At 47.2% G+C, this 25,323-nt stretch overlaps 1 protein-coding gene across 2 annotated transcripts in view; it reads left to right on the top strand.

The window, feature by feature from the left end:
• Nucleotides 1–25,323, top strand: part of PRPF6 (pre-mRNA processing factor 6) — a 53,154-nt gene that overhangs the window by 13,494 nt on the left and 14,337 nt on the right. For both annotated transcript variants that reach the window (XM_070956509.1, XM_070956511.1), the window contains exons 7-16: nt 1,264–1,358; nt 3,844–4,000; nt 4,746–4,908; nt 9,904–10,022; nt 13,002–13,220; nt 16,361–16,483; nt 18,490–18,611; nt 21,307–21,445; nt 22,796–22,915; nt 24,817–24,993. In XM_070956509.1, the coding sequence (XP_070812610.1) occupies nt 1,264–1,358; nt 3,844–4,000; nt 4,746–4,908; nt 9,904–10,022; nt 13,002–13,220; nt 16,361–16,483; nt 18,490–18,611; nt 21,307–21,445; nt 22,796–22,915; nt 24,817–24,993 (1,434 nt within the window). The remainder of the gene's footprint in view (nt 1–1,263; nt 1,359–3,843; nt 4,001–4,745; nt 4,909–9,903; nt 10,023–13,001; nt 13,221–16,360; nt 16,484–18,489; nt 18,612–21,306; nt 21,446–22,795; nt 22,916–24,816; nt 24,994–25,323) is intronic.

Here is a 25,323-nt window from a genome sequence, read left to right as displayed (position 1 = left end):
AGCTGCTGCAGCCTGTCCCTTTAAGATAGTCCCCAGGAGGGAGGGGGATGCGGGGGGAGCAGCTGGAATGGAGCCGTTTTTGTAAAAGGCAGGAAAATGGGGAAGGGGATTTTCCTGCCTGTCATCCATTCCTCAATCTCAGCACAGACTGAGGAAAGGATGGTAGGCAGGAATATTCCCCTCCCCATTTTCCTGCCATTCGCGACAAGGAGTGGCTGGGAGGGGAGGAGACGGCGAGCAGCCCCTCGATGTGAGTGATGTCGAGTTGGCCACGCCCACCCAATCACATGACCTCCCCCAACAGGCCACGCCCACAGAACTGGTAGGGGGATTTTTTTTAATTTCACCCCTGGAATCACTGCTGTTCTTAAATTGGCAACATGGCTATGAAGCGAAACTGGTTTCCCTGTCGACTTTGCTTGTCAGAAGGTCGCAAAAGGGGATCGCGTGACTCCTGAACCCCGCAACCGTCGTAAAGATGAGTCAGTTGTGAAACATCCGAAATGTAAATCACGCAGCCATGGGGATGCTGCAACGGTCGTAAGTGTGAAAACGGTCCTAAGTCACTATTTTCAGTGCCATCGTAACTCTGAACGGTCACTAAAGGAACCGTTGTAAGTCGAGGACTACCTGTCCTTAGTGATGGGCATAATATGGTGATGGTTTACCCTTTCAGTGCTTTTATGGGAAAATGTCTGTAGTTGTTAAGGAATTCGCAGAGTAATCCTTGAATAGCAAGGGTGTACACATGAAAACGATTGAGAGTAGTTACGAATAAACACAGTCAACACACAGATACACTGAGTTGTGTTTACTTTTCAGGAAATAGTAATAAGGCACAGTCCAATAAACAGTCCAGGTCATGCACAGATAAAGCAGTAGATAGTAAAATAATAGCCCAGGGATATTCCAACAACAAAGTCTTCTTACCAGTCGTTGTAGTCATACACAATAAACAGTTGCAACGGTAGCAAACACAGCAAAGAGCAGTAACGATCAGCCAAGAGCAATAATGATTAGCAAAGAGCATCAAAGAGAAACAAACCCTGTTTCAAGCTCCCTCTTAAAGACATTGGCTACCAAGCAAGCCAATCAGGACACAGTATGATGCAATACCGCAATACAATCTTAAAGCTATAATGCTGGTTTATATATTTCCAACCGAACAAGTTAGGTAATTATCATTTCCTAACGGTAGTCATTAGCTTTTTACATTGGTTTTGCTTGTTCTGTCATCTTAACAAGGCTTTGGTTAACCTTCAGGTATCCGATTCGGTGAGCGGCCAGACAGTGGTGGATCCCAAAGGATACCTCACGGATTTAAATTCCATGATTCCCACACACGGTGGAGACATCAAGTAAGACCATAGGCGTTGTACTTGTATAATAACTATAGAACAGTCATGCTGAAAAGGTCGTGCAGAAATATCATGCACGCGTGCATTTGTCAGGGCTCCACTCTGGAAAAGTTGAACTTCCGGGTTCTAGCGCACATGCGCGCCCGACAATAAGCTGGCCAGCGTGCACGCGCACACCGGTTTTCAGCAGTGCCACGCACGCAAAGGACATGTGTGCCAGAAACCCGGAAGACAAAACAGGCAAGGCCATGCGTGCCATAGGTTCGCCACCACAGCTATAGAAAGAATAGAAAAGTCTGTGTTGAAAAGGCTGCATGAATATATAGAAGTCTTTCCTCCTTCCCGAAAAACTGCAACCTATCCTAAGGCTACCTTTGCCAGTGTCTTCTCTATCCCTGCATGTAGGTCTAATTTTAGTGGAAGATCGGTGTGATGATATTGTCCCAAATTGCGGGTAGAACGAGGCTGTACAATACTTTGGGTCAGGGGTGAAATGCTCCCGGTTCAGACTGGATCGCCTGATCCGGTAGCGATGGAGGCGGGTGGTTCGGAGAACTGGTAGCAAAAATCCCTGCCCCCCCCCCATGGCCACCTGAGCCGCACAATCATCAGAGGCTTTTGTTTTACTTTTAAAAGCATTTTTTCTACAACCTCTTTGGCCGAAAAAATGCTTTTAAAAGTAAAAAAAAAAAGCCTCTGATGATCGTGCGGCTCAGCTGAGATCGTCAAAGGCTTTTAAAAGAAAAAAAACCCCCTTTTTTTTCTTTTAAATGCCTCTGCCAATCAGGCAACTCAGCTTGGATCGTCAGAGGCATTTAAAAGAAAAAAGGGTTTTATTTTCTTTTAAATGCGTCTGACGATCCAAGCTGAGTTGCTTGATCGGCAGAGGCATTTAAAAGAAAAAAAAGCCTCGGCCGATCAGGCAACTCAGCTGGGATCGTCAGAGCCTTTTGAAAGCATTTTTTTTACAACCTCTTCGCCAAAGAGGTTGTAGAAAAAATGGTTTTAAAAGTAAAAAAAAAAAAAAAAAAAAAGGCCACGCCCACCCAGTCACATTAACCCCCCACACACACCAAGCCACGCCCACAGAACCGGTAGTAACAAATTTTAGATTTCACCACTGCTTTGGGTCCAAAGTCAGAAAGGTGATTGTGGAGGAGTGAATGGGGAGTCCTTGGTGCCGTCTGAGCTTGGTTAGTTTATTGCGGGTGTTTTATTACCCAACTAGGTAATTATCATTAGCACTGATGATGTTACCTAGTTGGGTAGTGAAATCTCTGCAGGAAAAGCACGGAGAGCATCCAGGACCCCACTCCAGTGGTGGGTTCCTCCAGGTTTGGTCCAGTTCGGCCGAGCCGGTAGCGGTGACGATATGACGTCACCGAACCGGTTCTCCCCCCCCGCCCTCCACCCCCCCACATTATTCTTACCTTTTATTTGGCCCCACCCCCAATCTATTGCTGCCTCCTGAGTCCCAGCTGATGGCTAGAGGGAAAAAAATTGTTTAAACTCTTGGGGGGGGGCTTCAAAGGGCCGCCCTACAGCTGATCAGTGTTTAAAGAAAACAAATGAGTCGGGTCGTAAGTGCGAGGACCTTCCAGAAATGACTGACCAACTAGCCACGCCCACCTAGTCACATGACCTCCAAGCCACACCCACAAAATAAGCCACACCCACAGAACCGGTAGTAAAAAAATTTAGAACCCACCCCTGCCCCACTCCTCCTCCTCCTCCTCCCTACTCTACTCCTACTCCACTCACAAGCCCCCACTCCCTTCTAGCACTGAGGATGTTATCTAGTTGTGCAATGAAACATCTACAAAAAACCAACCAAGGCCCTCACAGTTCTCCTCTCCTCCTCTTCCTCCTCCCTCCCCCCCCTTCCTCCCCCTCCCCTTCCCCCTTCTTCACTCCATTCCACAAACACCACTCTCTTCTACGTAGCACTGATGATGTTTAGTATTTATTTATTTATTTATTAGTTCAGTTTATATGCCGCCCTTCTCCGGAGACTCAGGGTGGCTTACAATGCTTTTAAGCAATAGCCTTCATACTTTTGTATATACCTGCTTAGTAGGGGTTTCGGAGCCCCCTAAGCGATGTTCTTTTTTTATACAAAGTCAGCTTATTGCCCCCACAATCCGGGTCCTCATTTTACCTACCTCGGAAGGATGGAAGGCTGAGTCAACCTTGAGCCTGGTGAGATTTGACTTTGCAGTAATTGCAGGCAGCTGGTGCTACTTAACAGCGCTTTAGTCTGCTGCACCACCAAGGCTCTTCCCCTTCCCCTTCTTCATTCCACAAACCCCACTCTTTTCTAGCACTGATGATGTTCCCTAGTTGGGTAATGAAACGTCTAAGAAAAAAGACCAAGCTCAGAGAGCACCAAGGACTCCACAATTCAAACCTGACCCCTCTCCTTTTGATATTGTGTGTGTGTGAAAATGAAGCTTTTTGCCTCTTTAACGTTTTCTCTCTCCCTTAGTGACATCAAGAAAGCACGCTTACTTCTGAAATCCGTGCGAGAGACAAACCCTCACCACCCACCGGCCTGGATCGCTTCGGCCCGCTTGGAAGAGGTGACGGGGAAGCTGCAGGTGGCTCGAAATCTCATCATGAAAGGAACCGAAATGTGTCCCAAGGTGAGGGCTGTTTTGCACAAGTTTTAATTTTCTGGATCCTTAAAACACAGCTAGTCATCGATTTAGGGCCATTCGTTTAGTGACCATTCTCAAGTTACAATGGCACTGGAAAAAAAAATGACTGATGACCGTTTTTTACACTTAACGACCGCTGCAGCGTCCCCCATGGTCATGTCATCAAAATCCAGCCTCTTGGCAACTGACTCATATTTATGACGGTTGCCGTGTTGTATTTTGCGACCTTCTGATGAGCAAAGTCAACGGGGAAGCCAGATTCACTTAACTGTGTTCCTGACTTAACAACTGAATAGCTGTATGATAGAATAACAGAGTTGGAAGGGACCTTGGAGGTCTTCTAGTCCAACCCCCTGCTCTGCAGCGACTCACTTAACAACTGTGGCAAGAAAGGTTGTAAAATGGGCCAGACATCACTTAACAACTATCTTGCTTAAGAATGGAAATTCTGGACTTAATTGTGGTCATAAGTTGAGGACTCCCTGATATTGGTATTTCTCGTGTTCCTCCCACGACCTCCCTTTAAAGCAGGGGTCTCCAACCTTGGCAACTTTAAGACTTGTGGACTTCAACTCCCAGAGTTCCTCAGCCAGCAAAGCTGGCTGAGGAACTCTGGGAGTTGAAGTCCACAAGTCTTAAAGTTGCCAAGGTTGGAGACCCCTGCTTTAAAGAATTTGGATTCCATAACCAATAAGCCACCAAACTTCCTTTATTCACTGCCTTTCTCCAGAGCGAAGACGTATGGTTGGAGGCTGCGCGTTTGCAGCCCGGAGATACCGCCAAAGCCGTGGTGGCTCAGGCCGTCCGTCACCTCCCCCAATCGGTCCGGATTTATATCAGAGCCGCCGAGTTGGAGACCGATATTCGAGCCAAGAAGAGAGTCCTTCGGAAAGGTGAGACGAGTCCGTAGAGGAGAACCTCAGTTGGTTTGAAAAGTGGCACCTCCTTGTGTTCTGACCATCGGCTCCCTTAACAAGCAGGAGGCAGGAATTGGTCCCGGCAAAACCTTTTTTATTTACACGGCTGCGAATTAACGTTCATTCACAGTCAGCAAGGTTTGTCCAAGCAGTTTTCCAAAGGAATATTTCTCAACACAGACCTTATCTCGTTTGGCAAGCTGCCACGTAAGTTGTTTCCAACCGCAGTACAAGGCCAAACTTGGCACAGAGTCTCTCAGAGTCACGGAACGAACGAATTGTTTCCTGCAAAAGCCCACTCCCCGTTCGCTCCTCTTTTGTTTCCTATGGGAGGGAGGGGCCAATCACCTCCGAGGTGTGGCTTTACTCCTGAGTCGCCCCTGCTTTCTGAGTTGTTCTTTTTTTTTTTATTGAAAAGTTTTATGAAAAATACAAACATTTTCACCCCCCCCACCCTTCCCCCCTCAACCCCACCCTCCCCTTCCCACCCTCCCTTCCCCTCCCTCCCCCCACCCCCCTCCCTAGACTTCCCAGAACGAGCACAGGGTATAGCATTCACAAACCAAAAACTAAAATGTGCTAACAAATTATTACATTTCATATTCTCCCTAGGTCCTTAACTCCTTATAACTCAGAAAAAACAAACATAAACTACTTAATATTATTTCATTCATAAGCTATATGAATCTTCTTATTCGGATACTTCTTCTGTATGTAATCAATCCATTTTCTCCATTCCGATATATATCTCTCATTTGAATGGTCTTTAAGGTATGATGAAATTTTTGCCATTTCCGCCAAATGCACAACTTTTAATGTCCATTCCTCAATAGTAGGCAGATCTTCCTTCTTCCAGTACTGTGCCACCAGTAACCTAGCAGCCGTTATTAAGTTCAAAACCAGCTTAGTCTCTATTACAGTACAATTTCTGAGTTGTTCTTGTCTTCTGGCAGCTCTGCGTATGGGAACAGGCTCCAGCTGATCCTCTGCCTCGCTGCTGCCTAGCTCCCTCTCCTTGTGGGGAAAATAGGAGGGAGAAGATACGTTACAAATGTCCCCTGCCTTGAGTTATTTGTCAAAATAATAAAAGATGCGATACAAATAAAATAATAAAAACTATCAGCCCCCCCCTTCCCCCCCCATGCAAGAAAAAAAAGACCAAAGTTCCCCCCCTACACATCCACTTACTCTAGAGTAGCTCTGCAAGCTGATGGCCCTCACATGGCCCATAGTCTTCACATTGTTGTTATGATCTCTCTCTTAAATTCCAGCCCAATCATAGGCACAGAGCCATCTGAATACAAACAGATTGAACAATGCATTGAGCTGGCATTTCCTTTGCGTGGCATTGGTTGGGTCGGAAGACCGAAAAAAGTGGGGTGGGTGGGAGAAATGCCTGGCATATGAGCCCAATTCTTAATGTGTGAAAAAAGGAACACTTTGGTTGCCAGAACACACTGTCCCAGCCTGCTGTTCCGCACTTTATAGTCTCTTGAAGAATCTCCCGCTGAAGCTATAAACGTGATGGAAAGTGGTTTTCCATCCAACTAAATCAGAACGTGATCACCATAAATTTTCCATGGATAACGCAGTCGTCATTGTTGGTCGGCCATTAACGGGCATAATTGAAGTCACCGCCCCAGCTTGGTATTTTAAGAGCGGAGTAAAAAGCTATTACAGTTTTTTGCATTGAGAGGTCAGTGCTTAGCCTCTTCTCCGGGGGGGGGGGTAAATTCCTGTTTCAAACAATAAAATTAAAAAGAGAGGATAGATGTCTTTTTCAGAGTCAGCAACTGTGACTTGGTTCCACATTGTGATCCTAAGTCAGGGGTCTCCAATATTGGCCACTTTAAGCTTGGCGGGCTTCAACTCCCAGAATTCTGGGAGTTGAAGTCCGCCAGGCTTAAAGTGGCCAATATTGGAGACCCCTGCCCTAAGTGGTTTGCTTATTTATTAAATTTATTCACCGCCCTTGCTATCTTACAACTCCAGGTTGCTAACAGCTGATAAACCTGTAGTATAAAAATGTAAACAGTAGAATAATAAATATATTAACATTAAAAAGAAATGTACCGTATTTTTCGGAGTATGACACACTTTTTCCCCCCTAAAAGAAAGTGAAAATTTGGGTGCGTCTTATACCCTGAATGTAGCCCCGCCCACCCGCTGGCTCCCACCCTTTGGCCTCTGCCTCCCAGCAACTTGACTCCTTGCAGCAAACAGCCTGTTTCAGCTTCAGCACAGCCTGATTAACACAAGCAGTTGATTGTCGGTTAGATCGGTCTCCCGACCCTCAGCTGTGTCAGGCTGCAGGGATTGCCATTGCCTATTGCTGTGCGGCCTCCGCTGTTTGCTGCAAGGAGGCAAATTGCTGGGAGGCAGATTTTTTTTTCTTGTACTAAGGCTGTGCTGAAAATGAAACTGAAATTAAAGCAGGCTGTTTGCTGTTTGCTGCAAGGAGGCAAATTGCTGGGAGGCAGATTTTTTTTCTTGTGCTAATCAGGCTGCGCTGAAAATGAAAATGAAATTAAAGCAGGCTGTTTGCTGTTTGCTGCAAGGAGGCAAAATTGCTGGGAGGCAGAGGCAGATTTCTTTTTCTTGTTTTCCTCCCCAAAAAAGGTGTTTTATAGTCCAGAGCGTCTTATACTCCGAAAAATACAGTGGGTAATCCTCGACTTAACAACCATTTGTTTAATGGCCATCCAAAGTTACAAAGGCCTAGTTAAAACGTGACTTAGGACTGGTTTTTACAGTTAACGATCGTTGCAGCGTCCTTGTGTTTATGTGATCGAAATTCAGACGATCGGCAACTGGTTCATATTTATGACGATCACAGTGTCCCATGGGTCAGGTGATCACTTTTTGTAACCTTCTGACAAGCAAAGTGAATCTGGAAGCCAGTTTCACTTAACAACGGGGTTACTAAGTTAACAACTGCAGTGATTCATTTAACAACTGTGGCAAGAAGGGTCATAAAATGTGGCAAAACCCACTTTACAAATGACTCACTTAGCAATGGAAATTTGGGACTCAATTGTGGTCGTAAGTCGAGGACTATCTGTGATTAAGATAGCAGCGTGAATGCAGTCAAATGGAGATGAGATCTTCCATTTAATCCATTGACCACCTCCAATATAGGAGGTATATATAACTCTGCCCACTGTAGTTCGATCCTGACCGGCTCAAGGTTGACTCAGCCCTCCATCCTTCCGGGGTTGGTAAAATGAGCCAGATTGTTGGGGGCCACATGCTGACTTTGTAAACTGCTTAGGGAGCAGCGCTGTAAAAGCACTGTGAAGCACTATATAAGTCTTAAATGCTATTGCTGTTAAGGATTTTAAGGACCAAGATAGTGGGGGCAGACTTCGCCTCAAGTGGTATGATGTTTCAAAGGGCTGGAGCCACAGCAGAAAAGGCCCTGCCAAGCAAAATTCTTTGGCCAACGGGGTCTGTAACATGCTTCTACTGCTGGCGCACGTGGGGCAGGCTGGTCCCATTGGGGTGAGATCAGGGGTGAAATCCAGCAGGTTCTGACAGGTTCTGGAGAACCGGTAGCGGAAATTTTGAGTAGTTCGGAGAACCGGTAGTGGAAATTTGGAGTAGTTCGGAGAACTGGTAAATGCCACCTCTGGCTGGCCCCAGAGTGGGGTGGGAATGGAGATTTTGCAGTATCCTTCCCCTGGAGTGGGGTGGGAATGGGGATTTTGCAATATCCTTCCTCCAGGAGTGGAGAGGGAATGGGGATTTTGCAATATCCTTCCTCTAGGAGTGGGGTGGGAATGGGGATTTTGCAATATCCTTCCTCCAGGAGTGGGGTGGGAATGGGGATTTTGCAATATCCTTCCTCCAGGAGTGGAGAGGGAATAGGGATTTTGCAATATCCTTCCTCCAGGAGTGAGGTGGGAATTTTGCAATATCCTTCCTCCAGGAGTGAGGTGGGAATGTGGATTTTGCAATATCCTTCCTCCAGGAGTGGAGAGGGAATGGGGATTTTGCAGTATCCTTCCTCTGGAGTGAGGTGGGAATGTGGATTTTGCAATATCCTTCCTCCAGGAGTGGGGAGGGAATGGGGCTTTTGCAGTATCCTTCCCCTGCCATGCCCACCAAGCCATACCAGGCTCACCAAGCCACACCCATAGAACTGGTAGTAAAAAAATTTGAATTCCACCACTGGGTGAGAAGGTTCCTCAGGTAACTTAGACCCTCTCTTTGCTTGCCCATCCTTTTCCATTTTGAACTATCAAAGCAGAAAAACGGGGATGATCGCTGAAAGAGGACAAGTGTGAAATGTCTTCTGAAGTCCACATGGCAGCTCAGGATAATCTAATGGCAGCAATGGGAAATTGGGGGATTCTGAGGTGATATGGCAGGCTAAGGAGTTTGCAAGACTTCATTCTGGAATTCATTCCAGCTTCATGCTGGCTTCCCTCGAGCTGCCTCTTGACAGCCTGCCTATCAAATAAACCCGGGATGTATGGTCCACTAGGATTAGAGTTTGGAGCCTGTAGCTATTCTTAAATCTTGATAGTTGGTATATTTAATTAATTTTAATTTAATTTAATTTAATTTTATTAATTCAATTTATATGCCGCCCCTCTCCGAAGACTCAGGGCGGCTATTATTTCTAAGCCTCAATATTTCTATCGAGGCTTCTGAATAAGTCCGAGCAATTGAGAAATGCCAGATTTTAATTACCTTTTTTGGTTAAGCAAAGCATTTGCCTTTGTTAAGTGAATTCACACAGTTCCCTGATTACGTAGGGATTCTAGACTGGTTCCTCTTTTGACTCCCTCCTCCCCTCCAGGTTCTGTCTCCCCCCTTCGACACCGAGTCCCTTACGTGCATGCTTCCAAGTTTCCCTTTCTATTAAATTTGCAAATTGCATTACACCTGGCAGCTTGGATATTGTTTGGTCCTGGGTAAAGAATTTCTGTTCTCTCCCCCCTTCCCCCTTTCATTTCTCTTTCTTAGCACTGGAGCATGTTCCGAATTCAGTCCGCTTATGGAAAGCGGCTGTTGAATTAGAAGAACCGGAGGATGCCAGGATAATGCTGAGCCGGGCGGTGGAATGCTGCCCCACCAGTGTGGAAGTAAGTGGGCAGATTGGTTTTGTACACAGAGGGGGGACAACCAGGGGTGAAATGCTCCTGGTTCGGACTGGATCAACCGATCCGGTAGCGATGGCGGCGGGTGGTTCGGAGAACCGATAGCAAAAATCCCTGCCCCCCCCCCCATGGCCATCTGAGCCGCACGATCATCAGAGGCTTTTTTTTTTTTAACTTTTAAAAGCATTTTTTCTACAATCTCTTCTGATGAAAAAATGCTTTTAAAAGTAAAAAAAAAAAAAGCCTCTGATGATCGCGCGGCTCAGCTGGGATCCTCAGAGGCTTTTCAAAGCATTTTTTTCTGCAACCTCTTGGCCGAAGAAAGCATTAGAAAAAATGCTTTGAAAAGTTTTTTTTAAAAAAAAAGTTGGTCACACCCATCCAGTCACATTACCCCCCCCCCCCAAGTCACGCCCACAGAACCGGTAGTAACAAATTTTACATTTCACCACTGGGGACAACCTATTCTCCAAAGGACCAGAGGGCGGGACAAGAAATAACGGGTAGGATATCAGTACAGAGATCCAACCTAGAACTAGGGAGAAATTTCCTGACAGAACAATTAATCAGTGGAACGGCTTGCCTCTAGAACAGTGATGGCGAACCTTTTTGGCGCCGAGTGCCGAAAAGGGAGCGCATGCTCGCTTCACGCATGTCTGGGCCGCAACCTTGGAAGAGGAGCTTCCCAGGGCTTATGCGCCCCCCTCCCCCGAAAATGAACTTCCGGTCTCAGCTACTGAGCTTCCGGTTTCAGCCAGCTACTCTTCCAAGTTTCTGGCGCACATGCGCACACGATGATCAGCTGGCTGGCGCACATGCTTACACAGGAAAATGGAAGACCAGCTCTTCTAGTTTCCGGCACTGCAGCATGCAAAAAGGCCAGCTGATAGTCGCGCACCAGAAATCCAGAAAAGGAACGGACGACGCTGTGAGTGTCAAACTGACGCCATGCGTGTCAGTGGCTCTGTGTGCCACTTCGGGCACGCGTGCCATAGGTTCGCCATCACGGCTCTAGAAATTGTGCGTGCATCTCCTCCATTGGAGGTTTTCAAGAACAGACTGGATCTCCATTTGTCTGAGATCCCAAAGGTGTTTTTTCAAGAGGCAACTGGACTTTCTGGTTTTTCTTTGAAGACATTTTGCTACTCATCCGAGAGGCTTCTTCAGTTCTGAGCTTCTTGGATGAGAAGCGAAAAAACGTCTTCAAAGAAAAACCAGAAAGTCCAGTGGCCTCTTGAAAAAGCACCTTTGGGACAACCCTGACCTGGATGACTGAGAATCTCCATAGGCATTTGTCTGGGATGATATAGGGCCGTGATGGCGAACCTATGGCACGCGTGCCACAGGTGGCACACGGAGCCATATTAGTGTGCACGCCAGCTCAGTTCTGGGGCACATGCGAGCTCCGGCCAGCTGATTTTCGGGCCTTCTGGGTCCACCAGAAGTAGGGAAACAGGCTGTTTCCTGCCTCTGGAGGGGGGGTGGGGAAGGCCCGTTTTTCTTTCTTAGCTGGCTCCAGATCCTTTCTATGCATCTGGCAAAGGCGAAAACAGCCTTTCCCACTCCCTTGGAGGCCCTACGGAGGCTGAAAGGGCCCATTTCCCGACTCCCGGTGGGACAGGAAGTGACGTTTTTTTCCTGTCCCCAGCCTCCAGAGACTCCTAGAGAGGCTCCTACAGACTCCTAGAAAGGCTCCTAGAGACTCCCAGAGAGGTTTTGGAGGCTGGGGACAGCAAAAAATGTCACTTCCTGTCCCACCGAGAGTTGGGAAATGGGCCCTTTCAGCCTCGGTAGGGCCTCCAAGGGAGTGGAAAAGGCTGTTTTTGCCCTTCCCAGATACACAGAGAGGATCTGGAACCAGGTAAGAAAGAAAAACGGGCCTTCCAAGCCATCATGTGCCAGGAGCGGGGGGGGGGAGGGGGTTGCGCACGCATGCGCGTGGGCACGTGCGCATGCGACCCGCCCTCGCCCCCCCTCTCCTGGCACGCGATGGCAAAAAGGTTAGCCATCACTGGTATAGGGTTTCCTGCTCGATCAGGGAGTTGGACTACAAGACCTCCAAGGTCTCTTAAAACTCTATTAATCTGTTATCCCATTTAGTGATTGCTAAAAATTAACAGTGGCACTGAAAAAAGTGACTTATGACCGTTTTTCACACTTAACGAACGTTGTAGAATTCCCCATAGTCACATGATCAAACTCTGGACACTTGTCAAGCAACTTCCCCATTGACATTGCTTGTCAGAAGGTTACAAAAAGTGATCACATGGCCCTGGGACACTGCGGTCGTCATAAATACGAGACAGTTGCCAAGCGTCCACAGTTGGATCCCAATCTGTTTGTTTTTGTCAGATGCATCACAGTTGAAATAAGACATGCCGTACAGCATAAAATTTAAAATATAAGATTAAGATATGTACAAGTTAAACAAATCTTGTCCAGAAACATGAATTGGCTTCCGTCGTGCTGCCGTGAGATCTTCAGCACCCAAAAGCACATTTTGGATCACTTGACCACAACTTTGTTGCAACAATCGTAAGTGTGAAAAACTTACGTCATTTTTTTCCCCTGTGTCCTTGTAGCTTTGAAAGGTTACTAAACGAATGGTTGTAAGTCGAGGATTCCCTGCATTCTGTAGTATCAATCAGCAAAAGTCTTTGTTATGAGTCAGCTGGGTAGCTTTCAGGACAGAGGTGTTTATTCAGCTGGTTCAGACCGGTTCACCCCAACAGGTAGCGGAAATCACGGGTGCCCATCCCCAGCTCTATTTCGTCCTATTTAGGCATGTTTTTGAGGCTGGGCGCATGCATAGAAAGTGCGCACGAGAGCAAAGTGCATGCATGGAAGGCCGGGCAGGCGTACGTGTGAACCGGGCGTGCGCGCGGGGGGGGGGCGAACCGGTAGTAACATAAAGTGAAACCCACTGCTGCTTCACGTCCACTCTTTTCGTTTCCTTTGTTCCAGCTGTGGCTCGCCCTGGCAAGGCTCGAAACCTACGAAAACGCCCGTAAGGTCTTAAACAAAGCCCGTGAGAACATTCCAACCGACCGGCACATCTGGATTACAGCTGCCAAGCTCGAGGAGGCCAACGGGAACACTCAAATGGTGGAGAAGATCATTGACCGAGCCATCACCTCGTTGAGGGCGAATGGGGTGGAAATCAACCGAGAACAGTGGATCCAGGTACCTGCTGAGGAGTCTCTCTCTCTCTCTCTCTCTCTCTCTCTCTCACTCTCTCTCCCTCTCCCTCTCCCTCTCCCTCCCCCTCCCCCTCCCCCTCCCCCACCCCCCCCTCTCTCTCTCTCTTTCTGAAAGCCTGACTTTTCTAACCTGGTGTCTTCCAGGCCTTTGGAAACGAGGGGTCCCAAATTATTCCAAGGCACGAAGCTGGGAAAAGCTGCTGTAGATCATTATTTTTAATTATTTATTTCTTTTTTTTACCTCGTCTTTATTATTTTTATACATAATTCAAGGAAGTGAACATGCCGAATACTCCTTCCGCCTCCTGTTTCTCCTCCCCCCCGACAACCCTGTGAGGTGGGTTGGGCTGAGAGAGAGAGGGACTGGCCCAAAGTCACCCAGCTGGCTTTCACGCCTGAGGCGGGACTAGAACTCACCGTCTCTTGGTGATTGGCCCAAAGTCACCCAGCTGGCTTTCACGCCTGAGGCGGGACTAGAACTCACCGTCTCTTGGTGATTGGCCCAAAGTCACCCAGCTGGCTTTCATGCCTGAGGCGGGACTAGAACTCACCGTCTCCTGGTGATTGGCCCAAAGTCACCCAGCCGGCTTTCATGCCTGAGGCGGGACTAGAACTCACCGTCTCTTGGTGATTGGCCCAAAGTCACCCAGCTGGCTTTCATGCCTGAGGCGGGACTAGAATTCACCGTCTCCTGGTGATTGGCCCAAAGTCACCCAGCCGGCTTTCACGCCTGAGGCGGGACTAGAACTCACCGTCTCTTGGTGATTGGCCCAAAGTCACCCAGCTGGCTTTCATGCCTGAGGCGGGACTAGAACTCACCGTCTCCTGGTGATTGGCCCAAAGTCACCCAGCCAATTTTCATGCCTAAGGTGGAATATTATATGTGTTCAGGGTGGGTGCTGCTATATGATCTGGAATAGCGTAAACAGATGTGTAAAATCGATTGCAAAATGTCTCACAGGTCTCAGTGCATTTCATAATTTCTGTGGCACTTTGGGCCGCGTGAAATATATTACGAATAAAGTAGAATATTTGTAACTCTGAGTTGAAATGAGGTTCCCTGATGTCTTCCAAGCTTGGTATAGTATAATGTTACCTACTTTGGGTGATGAAACGTGAGCAAGAAAACAGCCAAGCTCAGAGAACAACAAGGACTCTTCAAATATTTGAATATTTTAGATGTTATAGGTTGAAACAGCTGGTGCTCTGGAATCTACCAGAAATAGATGGGAGAGATGGCTTGGATGTTCAGGAAAGACGGATGAAAAACATGCAATAGAAGAGAATTTTTTCCCGTTGCTTCTTTCAGTTATAGTTAAATATTTAATCACTGCTACTCTGTGAACTAATGAAGCTCATCTATCTGTCAGTGTTGATCATTGCGCTGATGCAAATTTTTAGAGAGGAAAGAATTATTACGACTGTTTTTCACCCCCATTGGAAATGAAAGATGCCTAGCAAGAATTAGTACATTCCAACCACACTCTGACTCAAAAGTCTAAGCAAAATTTTCATTTTGACCGAATAAGTTACTTGGATGAGTAGTGAAATGTGTCAGTTTAATAAACTTTGGTCCAGTTACCATAATTTAACCTCTTTAGACAGTTAACCAAGCATATACTCTTATAAGACAGGGGTCTCCTTCCTTGGTGACCTTAAGACATGTGGACTTCAACTCCCAGAATTCCTCAGCCAGCTGGAGGGCCTTGTTCCAGTGGGACTGCATCATGGCCTGGAACTGGCTGACTATCTCAGCCCGCTGAGCCTCCAGGCTCCGGTACCTGGCCTTGCACTCTTACAGGTCTTCCCTTTGCTTGGAAAGCCTATGCTCCTAGTCCTCAGTGAGGTGCTTCTGCTGAGACTCCTTCTCGGTCAGATCCAATTTGAACTGAGCTGTTTTGCCAACTCTTTTCTCATGGTGGCTGCTTAGCTCCAACAACTGCTACCTGTTGGGGCCCTAAGGAGCCCGGGTGGGGAGGCGAGGAGTGTCTGGGAGGGGAGGTGCGAGTAGAGGCTGGCGAGGCGCCCCTTGACGTGAGTGACATCGAGTTGGCCACGCCCACCCAGTCACATGACCACCTAGCCATGCCTACCCAGCCTGTCATTAGGCAGATCGTATTAGTGGTCCGCAGGATTTAAAATTATGAATTTAATGGTCCCTGAGGTCCAAAAGATTGGTGACCCCTTCCCTAAAGGAGGGGACAGGGGTTCCACCCTTGGTGACTTTTAAGACTTGTGGACTTCAACTCCCAGAATTCCTCAGCCAGCAATGGCTGAGGGATTCTGGGAGTTGAAGTCCACAAGTCTTAAAGTCGTCACGGGTGGAGACCCCTGTTCTAAGATACTTGGCTTCTCACCTCTGCTTGGGTGAAAATGCAGTGGGAAGGAGGCAGAGCAACCAGTTACGGGCCTTGCCAGGTTAGTGTTGTGACTCCGATCCCCGAGCCTACCTTATCGGAGGGAGAAGACTCCGAAAGTGAAGGAGAGGAGTTGGCAAGGCCTCCCTCTCCAGGACCCTCCTCTCTGGCAATGCCTTAGGTGTCTTCCGCAAGAGAAGAGATAGGCCAGGAGCCAGGCATTTCCGAGCAGCCGCAGTTAGACAGCGATGGAGATAAGTCTTGGCTGGATCCCCAACAGCGTCGGAAAGACAAGCGCGTGCAGCAGAGAAGGAGGCGTGCCAGAGATTAAGCTGAGTCACTGGACCACACCCCACAGGGGATAAAAGGGGATGTGATGGCCATTCAGGCTTTGTGACAGACAAAACTGAAAGCTAGCAAGTCATTCTGTATTTCTGGAACTCTGTTATATGCTCTGCTTGGACTGAGTTTTTGGACTGGACTTGACTATTCTTTGGCTTGTGTGGACTTGTGGTCGGAGGAGATAAACCTCCCTTTGTAAGTAAAAACTATTGGCAAGCAGCCACTGGGTTGCTGCCAATTCTGTTACCAAAGGAAATTCTTGTCTGTTGGTTTATTTTAACTCTTGGTCGACTGCTGGCGTGCGTGTGTGAGACGGGGACAGAACAGTTAGGGACAGGGTGAAGCTCTCCAGCAAGGGTGTGTTTGGGTGGAATTGCCCCTTGGTTGCCCTGAACTAAGGCCACGTCGAAATGAATTTTTCCAGGATGCCGAAGAATGCGATAAAGCCGGAAGCGTGGCCACATGCCAAGCTATCATGAGAGCAGTGATCGGGATTGGGATCGAAGAGGAAGATCGCAAGCACACCTGGATGGAAGATGCTGATAGTGTAAGTCCAAGGTCTGAAGGTGTGAAGCTGAGGACAGGACCAAGAGGTAGAATAAGAGGTGGGACACCGTAGCCGGTCCCACCTTACCTGTTCCTTCCAGGAGCCGTGGTGGCGCAGTCGTTCCAAAGCAATATTGCAGGATGACTCTGTTCCCTGCCTAGCACCGTGATGGCGAACCTATGGCAAGCATGCTTGGAAGTGGCACACAGAGCCATCTCTTCGGGCATGCGAGCTGTCACCTGTTATTTTTCTGGTCTTCACGCACATGGGAGCACTGGAAACCGGAAGAGCAGCCTCCCAGTGCGCATGCGGGAAGATGATGATCTGGTTTTGTGGCGCGCGCATGCGCACTGGCCACCTGGTTGTCTGGTTTCTGCCGCACATGCGCGCACGAAGACCAGCTGGCCGGTGCGCGTGCGTGCGCTGGAAATCGGAAGATCATCTTCCCGGCATTCACATATGCACCGGGCGGTGGCTCTTCCAGTTTCCGGCATGCACACGAGCACACGTACTCCCGTTTCAGCACTCGGTGCCAGAAAGGTTCGCCAACATTGCCCTAGCATCTTCTCTGGGGTTTTAAGTTCCAGTTCAAACAATAAATTAAAAGGAGAAGGATAGGTGTCGTTTTCAGAGTCAGCCACTGTGACTTGGTTCCACATTTTAAATAGTTTGCTTATTTATTAAATGAATACCGTATTTTTCGGAGTATAAGAGGCACCTTTTTCCCCCCTAAAAGGGGGTGAAAATTCAGGTGCGTCTTATACACCGAATGTAGCCCCGCCCACCCACTGGCCCCCACCTTTTGGCCTCTGCCTCGCAGCAGTTACCTCCTTGCAAGCAAACAGTAAGAAAAAAAAACTCCTTTCAGCTTCAGCACAGGCTAATTAGGACAAGTTGATTGGATTGGCCTCCTGACTCTCAGCTGATTTGCTCTCAGCTGTTTTGCAGGGCTTTGCTGCTTGCTGCAAAGAGGTAAATTACTGGAGCAGATTTTTTTTCCTTATGCTAATCAAGCTATGCTGAAAACGAAACTGAAAGTAAAGCAGGCTGTTTGCTGTTTGCTGCAAGGAGGCAAAATTGCTGGGAGGCAGAGGGAGGTTTCTTTTTCTTCTTTTTCTCACCAAAAAAGGTAGGTGCATCTTATACTCCGAAAAATACGGTATTCGCCACTCATTTTCCTGTCCTACAACTCCGGACTTCTAACAGTCCGATAAAACGGTAGCTTATAAATTTTAAACAGTAGAATAATAAATACATTCACGTTAAAAAGAAATATAGGTAATCCTCGACTTAACAACCATTCGTTTAATGACCGTTCAAAGTTTCAAAGGCCTAGAAAAAAAAATGACTTACGACCGGTTTTTACACTTAACGATCCTTGCAGCATCCTCGTGGTCACGTGATCAAAATTAGGACATTTGGCAGCTGATCCATATTCATGACGATTGCAGTGTCTTGTGTTTATGTGATCAAAATTCAGACGATTGGCAACTGGTTCGTGTTTATGACGGGTTGCCGTGTCCTGGCCGGGGGGATCATGTGATCACGTTTTGTAACCTTCTGACGAGCAGATTCACTTAACAACGGGGTTACTAACCTAACAACTGCAGTGATTCACTTAACAACTGTGGCAAGAAAGGTCGTAAAAATGGGACAAAACTCACTTCACAAATGACTCGCTTAGCAGGTTTTTAAGAAGAGTCTAGACAGTCACTTACCTGAAATGATATAGGTTCTCCTGCTTGAGTAGGAGGCTGGACTAGAAGACCTCCAAGGTCCTTTCAAGCTCATTCATTCTATTCTAAATCACGTGAGCACAGGGATGTCGCAACAGTCCTAAGTGTGAAAAAACAACCATAAATCCCTTTTTTTCCAGTGCTGTTATAACTGCGAACGGTCCCTAAATGAACTGTTGTAAATCGAGGACTCCCTGTATAGATCAGATTATGAGATAGGTTACTAAAAGAGCTTCTTTGACCCGTGGTTTTTTTTCCCTCCCCCCGCAGTGTGTGGCCCACAATGCCTTGGAGTGCGCCAGGGCAATTTACGCTTATGCCCTACAAGTGTTCCCCAGCAAGAAGAGCGTCTGGTTACGAGCGGCTTATTTTGAGAAGAATCACGGAACGAGGTACGTCCCCGTGTGCCGTTTTCACAAACATTTCTCCAGGAAGCTAGTTGTGGCAATGGTTCTGGCCAGCGGTGGGTTTCCAATATTCTTAACACTGGTTCACCCCGCCCGCAGACGCTCGCTTTGCGTTCGGCGTTCCGCGCACGCACTTTGCTCGCTCGCTTGCCTTCCCCACATGCGCCCGGCCTTGAAAACGTGCCTAAATAGGACAGCATAGAGGCCGGATGGGTGGACGCCCCCCCCCCCCGTGATCTCCGCTATCAGTTTGCACGAACCGGTACGAACCTCTGGTTCCGGCGACGGCTTTCACTTCACTTGTTTCCACTGGAGGAGAACAGATCCAGGTTTTTTTTCCTACAGCTTTTGTTTTTAAAGACAAAAATGCAACTGACGAATTACGGCCTCTCCATGCCAGGGCCTTTGAGGCTTTCTCCATTGTCACTTCCTTGGCTCTTCTGGATGGCCAAAACAATCTCCTTTTTTTGGTCGTCGCCCACGAGGTTCTACACGTCACAAGGTCTCCTACGAATGCCTGTGGCGCACATTGGTAGTTTTAAATTTCTGGGCATTTATGCCTCGAAGGACCTCTCATGGACTATGAATGTTAACATGCTTGCGAAGAAGGCACAGAAGAGGCTGTACTTCCTGAGAATGCTCAGGAAGATAAATCTATCTCAGCATCTACTTCTGTCCTACTATCGCAGCACAATTGAGAGTGTCCTGACATACGGTATTCTTGTATCGTATGGGAGCAGCTCTGTAACGGACAAAAAAGCTCTACAGGGAATCATTAAAACTGCCCAGAATATCATCGGGCTCCAGCTACCAGCCCTGGACGACATCTTCGAATCTTGCTGTTTGAGGAAGTTGCATAACATTCTCAGAGACTCTTCCCATCCTGCTTACCATCTTTTTGGACTGTTGCCTTCTGGCAGAAGATACAGAACAATTAAAACTCGGACCACACGTTTTCTGAATAGTTTTTAATCCCAGAGCTATAATTGCACTCAACCATGAACTAAAGGGCCACCATCAGTGAGCTGTTGGACAGCATTACTTGGTCTGTTGTGTGGATGTTTAGGTGGTTTAGGGGTGGGGAATTGTGGTGGGTGGGAGTGTGTTTGGGGATTGTTATGTGTGTTGGATCTGGTTTTTGTGTGTTAAGTGAATTTCGTTGTATGGGTATACTGTGTATACACGTACAATGACAATAAAGTTATTATTATTATTTAAAAATTACACACAGGTAGCCTTTGACATACAACCAAAATTGAACCCCAAATTTCTCTTGCAACGAGAAAAGTTGATACGTTGTGAGCCTGTTTTGCAAGGGGGAGAAACTACTATTGCTGCAATATATTTATCATTATTCAACCAGGGAGGATAAATGTGTGTGTGTGTGTGTGTGTTTTGGTCTTTGGTCTTTTTTAATGCACATTTTGAAAAACGTTTTGTCTACTTTTCTTGGGGGAAAAAAATCTTCCTTTTTCTATTTTTCCAATTTGCATTTTAACTTTCCGAATAAAATGCTTAGATAGGCCTTGACATACGACTTACAATTGAGCCCCAAATTTCTGTTGCTAAGTGGGACATTTGTTAAGTGAGCTTTTGTCCCATTTTATGACCTTTCTTGCCACAGACGTTAAGTGAATCACTGCAGACGTTATGTTAGTAACACTGTTGTTAAGCGACTCTGGCTCCCCCGTTGTCTTGGCTTGTCAGAAAGTCTCAAAAGGGGATCATGTGACTCCGGGACACTGCGATCGTCATAAATATGAACCAATTGCCAAGCATCTGAATTTTGATCATGTGACCGTGCAACGGTTGTAAGTGTGAAAAACTGCCATAAGTCACTTTTTTCAGCGCCGTTGTAGTCTTCGAACGGTCACTAAACGAACTTGTAAGTCGAGGACTACCGTATTTTTCGGACTATAAGACGCACTTTTTTGTCCCCCAAAAGGGAGTGAAAATGTCTGCGCATCTTACCAAATATTGTCGAAGCCCCGCCCACCCAACGGCCGTTTCTTGGCCTCCGCACGCCCCGTTTTCGGGACTCTGGCCTTTTTCAGGCCTTTTTTTGGCCCATTTTTGAGGCCTTTTTTCGGCCCGTTTTTGAGGCTTTTCTTTCCTGTTTTTTTGGCAAAAGCCTCAAAAACAGGCCAGAAAAAGCCCCAAAAACGGGCCAAAAAGAGCCAAAAAAAAACCAGGCCGAAAAAAGCCTTGAAAATGGGCTGAAAAAAGGCCCGAAAAAAAGGAGGCCAAAAACTTCTTTTTTTAAATTTATTTATTTTTATATGCCGCCCTTCTCCGAAGACTCAGAGCGGCTTACAATGCGTTAAGCAATAGCCTTCATACTTTTGTATATTTTTATACAAAGTCAGCTTATTGCCCCCACAAACTGGGTCCTCAATTTACCTACCTTAGAAAGGATAGAAGGCTGAGTCGACCTTGAGCCTGGTGAGAATTGAACTCGCAGTAATTGCAGGCAGCTGGATGTTAAATGCTGCCTTAGTAGGAGGCATTAGCCTCCTACTTGTTGTTGTTTTCCTCTTCTAAATTTAGGTGCGTCTTATAATCAGGTGTGTGTCATGGTCTGGGAAATACGGTACCTGTATTGTTTCTTTAAATTTAAAATCACAGGTTAGAAGCCGGGACATTTGCATTCTAATTTCCTTGGGCTGCTGTCTACTTTCAGGGAATCTTTGGAAGCTCTTTTGCAAAGGGCTGTCGCTCACTGTCCCAAGGCTGAAGTCTTGTGGCTCATGGGGGCCAAATCCAAATGGTTGGCTGGAGACGTCCCTGCGGCCAGGAGCATTCTGGCGTTGGCTTTCCAGGTGAGTACGCACGACGTTCCTTCCCTTTCGTAGTGACCGCTTTGGAACAGAGGGCTAAATGCTTCTAGCAGTATTTCTCAGTCTTGGCAACTTGAAGAGGTGTGGACTTCAACTCCCAGAATTCCCCAGCTTTCCTGCCCAGTGCAGCTGGTTAGACCACTTTCCTGTCCCTCAACCTTGACAACTTGAGGTGTGGACTTCAACTCCCAGAATTCCCCAGCCAGCAATTGCTGGCTGGGGAATTCTGGGAGTTGAAGTCCACACCTCTTCAAGTTGCCAAGGTTGAGAAACATTGGCTTACAGTATTTTAGATTTTATTTAGAAGCATTTACAGGCCATCTGCTCAAAAAGTTTCCAGGTTGGCTTTTTTTTCTTAAAAAAAAAATGAGATAAAAATATGATGTAGATCAGGCATGTCCAACCCATGATCTGTGTGGGCAACATGCGATTCTGGTTAACCAGTAATGTGGCCCCATAAGATAACAACAACAACAAGAACAAAAACAACAACAACAACAATAATAATGGCTGCCTAGATACATGGAAATCCTGAACTTATTAGACCTGAATATTCTGACTTTGCAAAAAACCATTTTACTTGAACTGTAGATATTACCTTAACAACTCTTAGGTTCTTGGTTAGGACCTGAACTGTTAAGTTTTTACCAGTCCCAGACTATGAATCAAATTGAAGATTAAATAATAATAAGAACAACAACAATAAATAAATAAAGGAAGGTGATTATTTATATACATTTATATATTAAGCAATAGGGACGTGGTGGCTCAGTTGCTAAGACGCTGAGCTTGTCGATTGAAAGGTCAGCAGTTCAGCAGTTCGAATCCCTAGTGCCGCGGAACGGGGTGAGCTCCCGTTACTTGTCCCAGCTTCTGCCAACCTAGCAGTTCGAAAGCATGTAAAAAATGCAAGTAGAAAAATAGGGACCACCTTTGGTGGGAAGGTCACAGCGTTCCGTGCGCCTTTGGCGTTTAGTCATGCCAGCCACATGACCCCGGAGACGTCTTCGGACAGCGCTGGCTCTTCGGCTTTGAAACGGAGATGAGCACCACCCCCTAGAGTCAGGAACGACTAGCACATATGTGCGAGGGGAACCTTTACCTTTACCTATATATTAAGCACCAAGGATCCCACAGTTCAGCCCTCCTGCTGCTTTCTAATCTGGTGCCTTAACCACCAGCCCAAACTGACTCTTGTGATACTCGGCTACCACCAAGTGCCACTATTAACACAATAGAAGAAGTAGAAGATTCAGCCTGATACATACAAATTAATGAAATGGGATTTTTCTGATCTCCTTCCCTGTCTCCCTCTGTGACTTATATTTTCAGGCCAATCCCAACAGCGAAGAGATTTGGCTGGCTGCCGTGAAGTTGGAATCCGAAAACAACGAATACGAACGAGCAAGGCGTTTGTTGGCCAAGGCCCGTAGCAGTGCCCCTACGGCGAGAGTAAGTCCACTCTGCTTGGAGAATGGAAATCTGCTGAAAGAAATTCAATCGTTAATGCATAAAGCTGTGTTTTCAGCATATCGGCTCGGTTCAATGTATGTACCTTGGCCTTTTCTAGCAGTATGGACTTCAATTCCCAGAATTCTTATCAATGCCCATGGTGTCATGTCTTAGGTGGGAGTAGAACTCACAGCCTCCTGGTGATTGGCCCAAAGTCATCCAACTGGCTTTCATGCCTAAGGTGGGACTAGAACTCATCATCTGGTGATTGGCCCAAAGTCTCCCAGCAGGCTTTCATGCCTAAGGCAGGACTAGAAATCACAGTTTGTAGTCTGGTGCCTTAACCGCTATAGCAAATTAACTCCCATGCTATAATTATTAAAATTAATTTATTATTTTACAAGTTGGTAGTCCAATTTTTGTGAGCTTAAATGGACTCCAGAGGATGGTAGAGGACAGGGGTGGGCTGCTGGGGGTTCAAAGGGGTTCGGGAGAACCTCTAGCTAAGATTCTGTGCAGTTCAGAGAACCCCCAAATTCCACTCCTGGCTGGCCCCACCCGTCCCTCCCAGGAGTCCCCACACGGCCTGTTTTGGATGCAGGTAAGTGCAGGGCGCCCGTGGCGGCTCGGGGAGGGGGAAAAACAGGCCTACTGGAAATTGAGGAAGGCTAGAAACAGGCCGTTTCTGGCCTCCAGAGGGCCTCCGGAGCCTGGGGAGGCCGTTTTCGCCCTCCCGGAGGCTTGAGGAAAGCCTCCAGAGCCTGGGGAGGGCAAAAACACTCCCTCACCATAGTGCAGGAGGCCAACTAGGCCACTCCCACCATGGCCACACCCACCCAGCAACCAGGCACAGAACCCCTTGCTAAAATTTTTGAAGCCCACCCCTTGTAGAGGACAGGAAGACCTGGAAGAATGTTGTCCATGGGGTGGCAATAGGTCGGACATGACTTCGCAACTAACAACAACAACAACAACTCCAATTTTTCTCATTTTTCCCCCCCATAACATTCCTAAGTAGGTAAAATCCATATCTATAGTTTACAATCTTACCATTTTTTCCTTTCTAAGAGCGGGGTGTTCTGTCCCCAACCCCATGCACACACACCAACAGACGTTCAGGAGTTAAAGACCAAACCAGCCGGCAAAATCCTTTTCCTTATGATAACGGAACTTGGCAACAACCTAGTGGCTGCCTGCCAAGAGTTTATTATTTACAAAGAGGAGAGATAACTTCTCCCCACTTCTGATACATCAAAGGAAAGCAGCTCAAAAATTACGGAATTAATCAAGTCCAGAGATACTCCAGCAAAGTCGTAAAGCAAAAGTCCGGCAATGCAGAATGGCGTGGAAGCTTTCAGCTTTGTTCGTCACAAGGTTTGACTGGCCACCACGCTCCCTTTTATATCCTGTGGGGTGTGGTCCAGTGACTCAGCCTAATCTCGGGCACGCCCTTTCTTCTGTTGCGCGCGCTTATCTCTGCGACGCCTGCGTGGGTCCAGCCAAGACTCATTACCCTCATCACTGTCCATCTGTGGCTGCGTGGATGTGCTTGGCCCCGGCCCTATCTCTTGCCCTTCGGCGGACACCGAAGGCATTGCCAGAGAGGAGGGTCCTGGAGAGGGAGGCCTTGCCAACTCCTCCCCTTCACTCTCAGAGTCCTCTCCTGATGATGACACAGTCTCCGGTAACGGAGCCATAACACCGGGTGGGTGGGTAGCTTAGGAGTAACTTGAAACCAGCTGCTATGCCATTACAGTCAGCGTAGTTGAGTAGACACTGTGCAGCACCGTGGTCGTCCTCAATACCCCTGGTGAGCGTGTGGGTGGACCTCAAAAGTTTTGGAAGGAGGGGATCCCCTGGATTAGGATCAAAGATCAAGGATCCTTGTTTCTTCTTTCCAGGTCTTCATGAAGTCCGTCAAACTGGAGTGGGTGCTTGGGAACATTGCTGCGGCCCAGGAACTCTGTGAGGAAGCCCTGAAGCATTATGAAGACTTCCCCAAGCTCTGGATGATGAAAGGGCAGATAGAAGAGCAGGAGGAACTGATCGAAAAGGCCCGGGATGCTTATAACCAAGGAGTAAGCCTCTCTAGTTTTCTAAAAACACTGTAGGCTGTCTCAAAATGTATTTATCTCTTTGTCTGGGTAGTAGAATATAATAGATTTCTATGTGAGAGGGATCATGGAATCCTGGTGGACAACCATTTAGATATGAGCCAGCCGTCTGCAGCAGCTGCCAAAAAAGCCAACAGTTCTGGGCTGCATCAACAGAAGGATAGAATCAAGATCACGTGAAGTGTTAATACCACTTTATAATGTCTTGGTAAGGCCACACTTAGAATAGGCATCCAGTTTTGGTTGCCACGATGTAAAAAAGATGTGGAGACTCTAGAACAGTGGGTTGGGACC

The sequence above is a fragment of the Pituophis catenifer genome, unplaced genomic scaffold (genome assembly GCF_029215685.1).
Source record: "Pituophis catenifer annectens isolate HBS135680 unplaced genomic scaffold, rPitCat1.0.hap2 SCAF_45, whole genome shotgun sequence".
In the NCBI taxonomy this organism is placed as follows: Eukaryota; Metazoa; Chordata; class Lepidosauria; order Squamata; family Colubridae; genus Pituophis; species Pituophis catenifer.
Note: the sequence above shows the minus strand (reverse complement) of the source record. Positions and strands in the feature narration are given on the sequence as shown.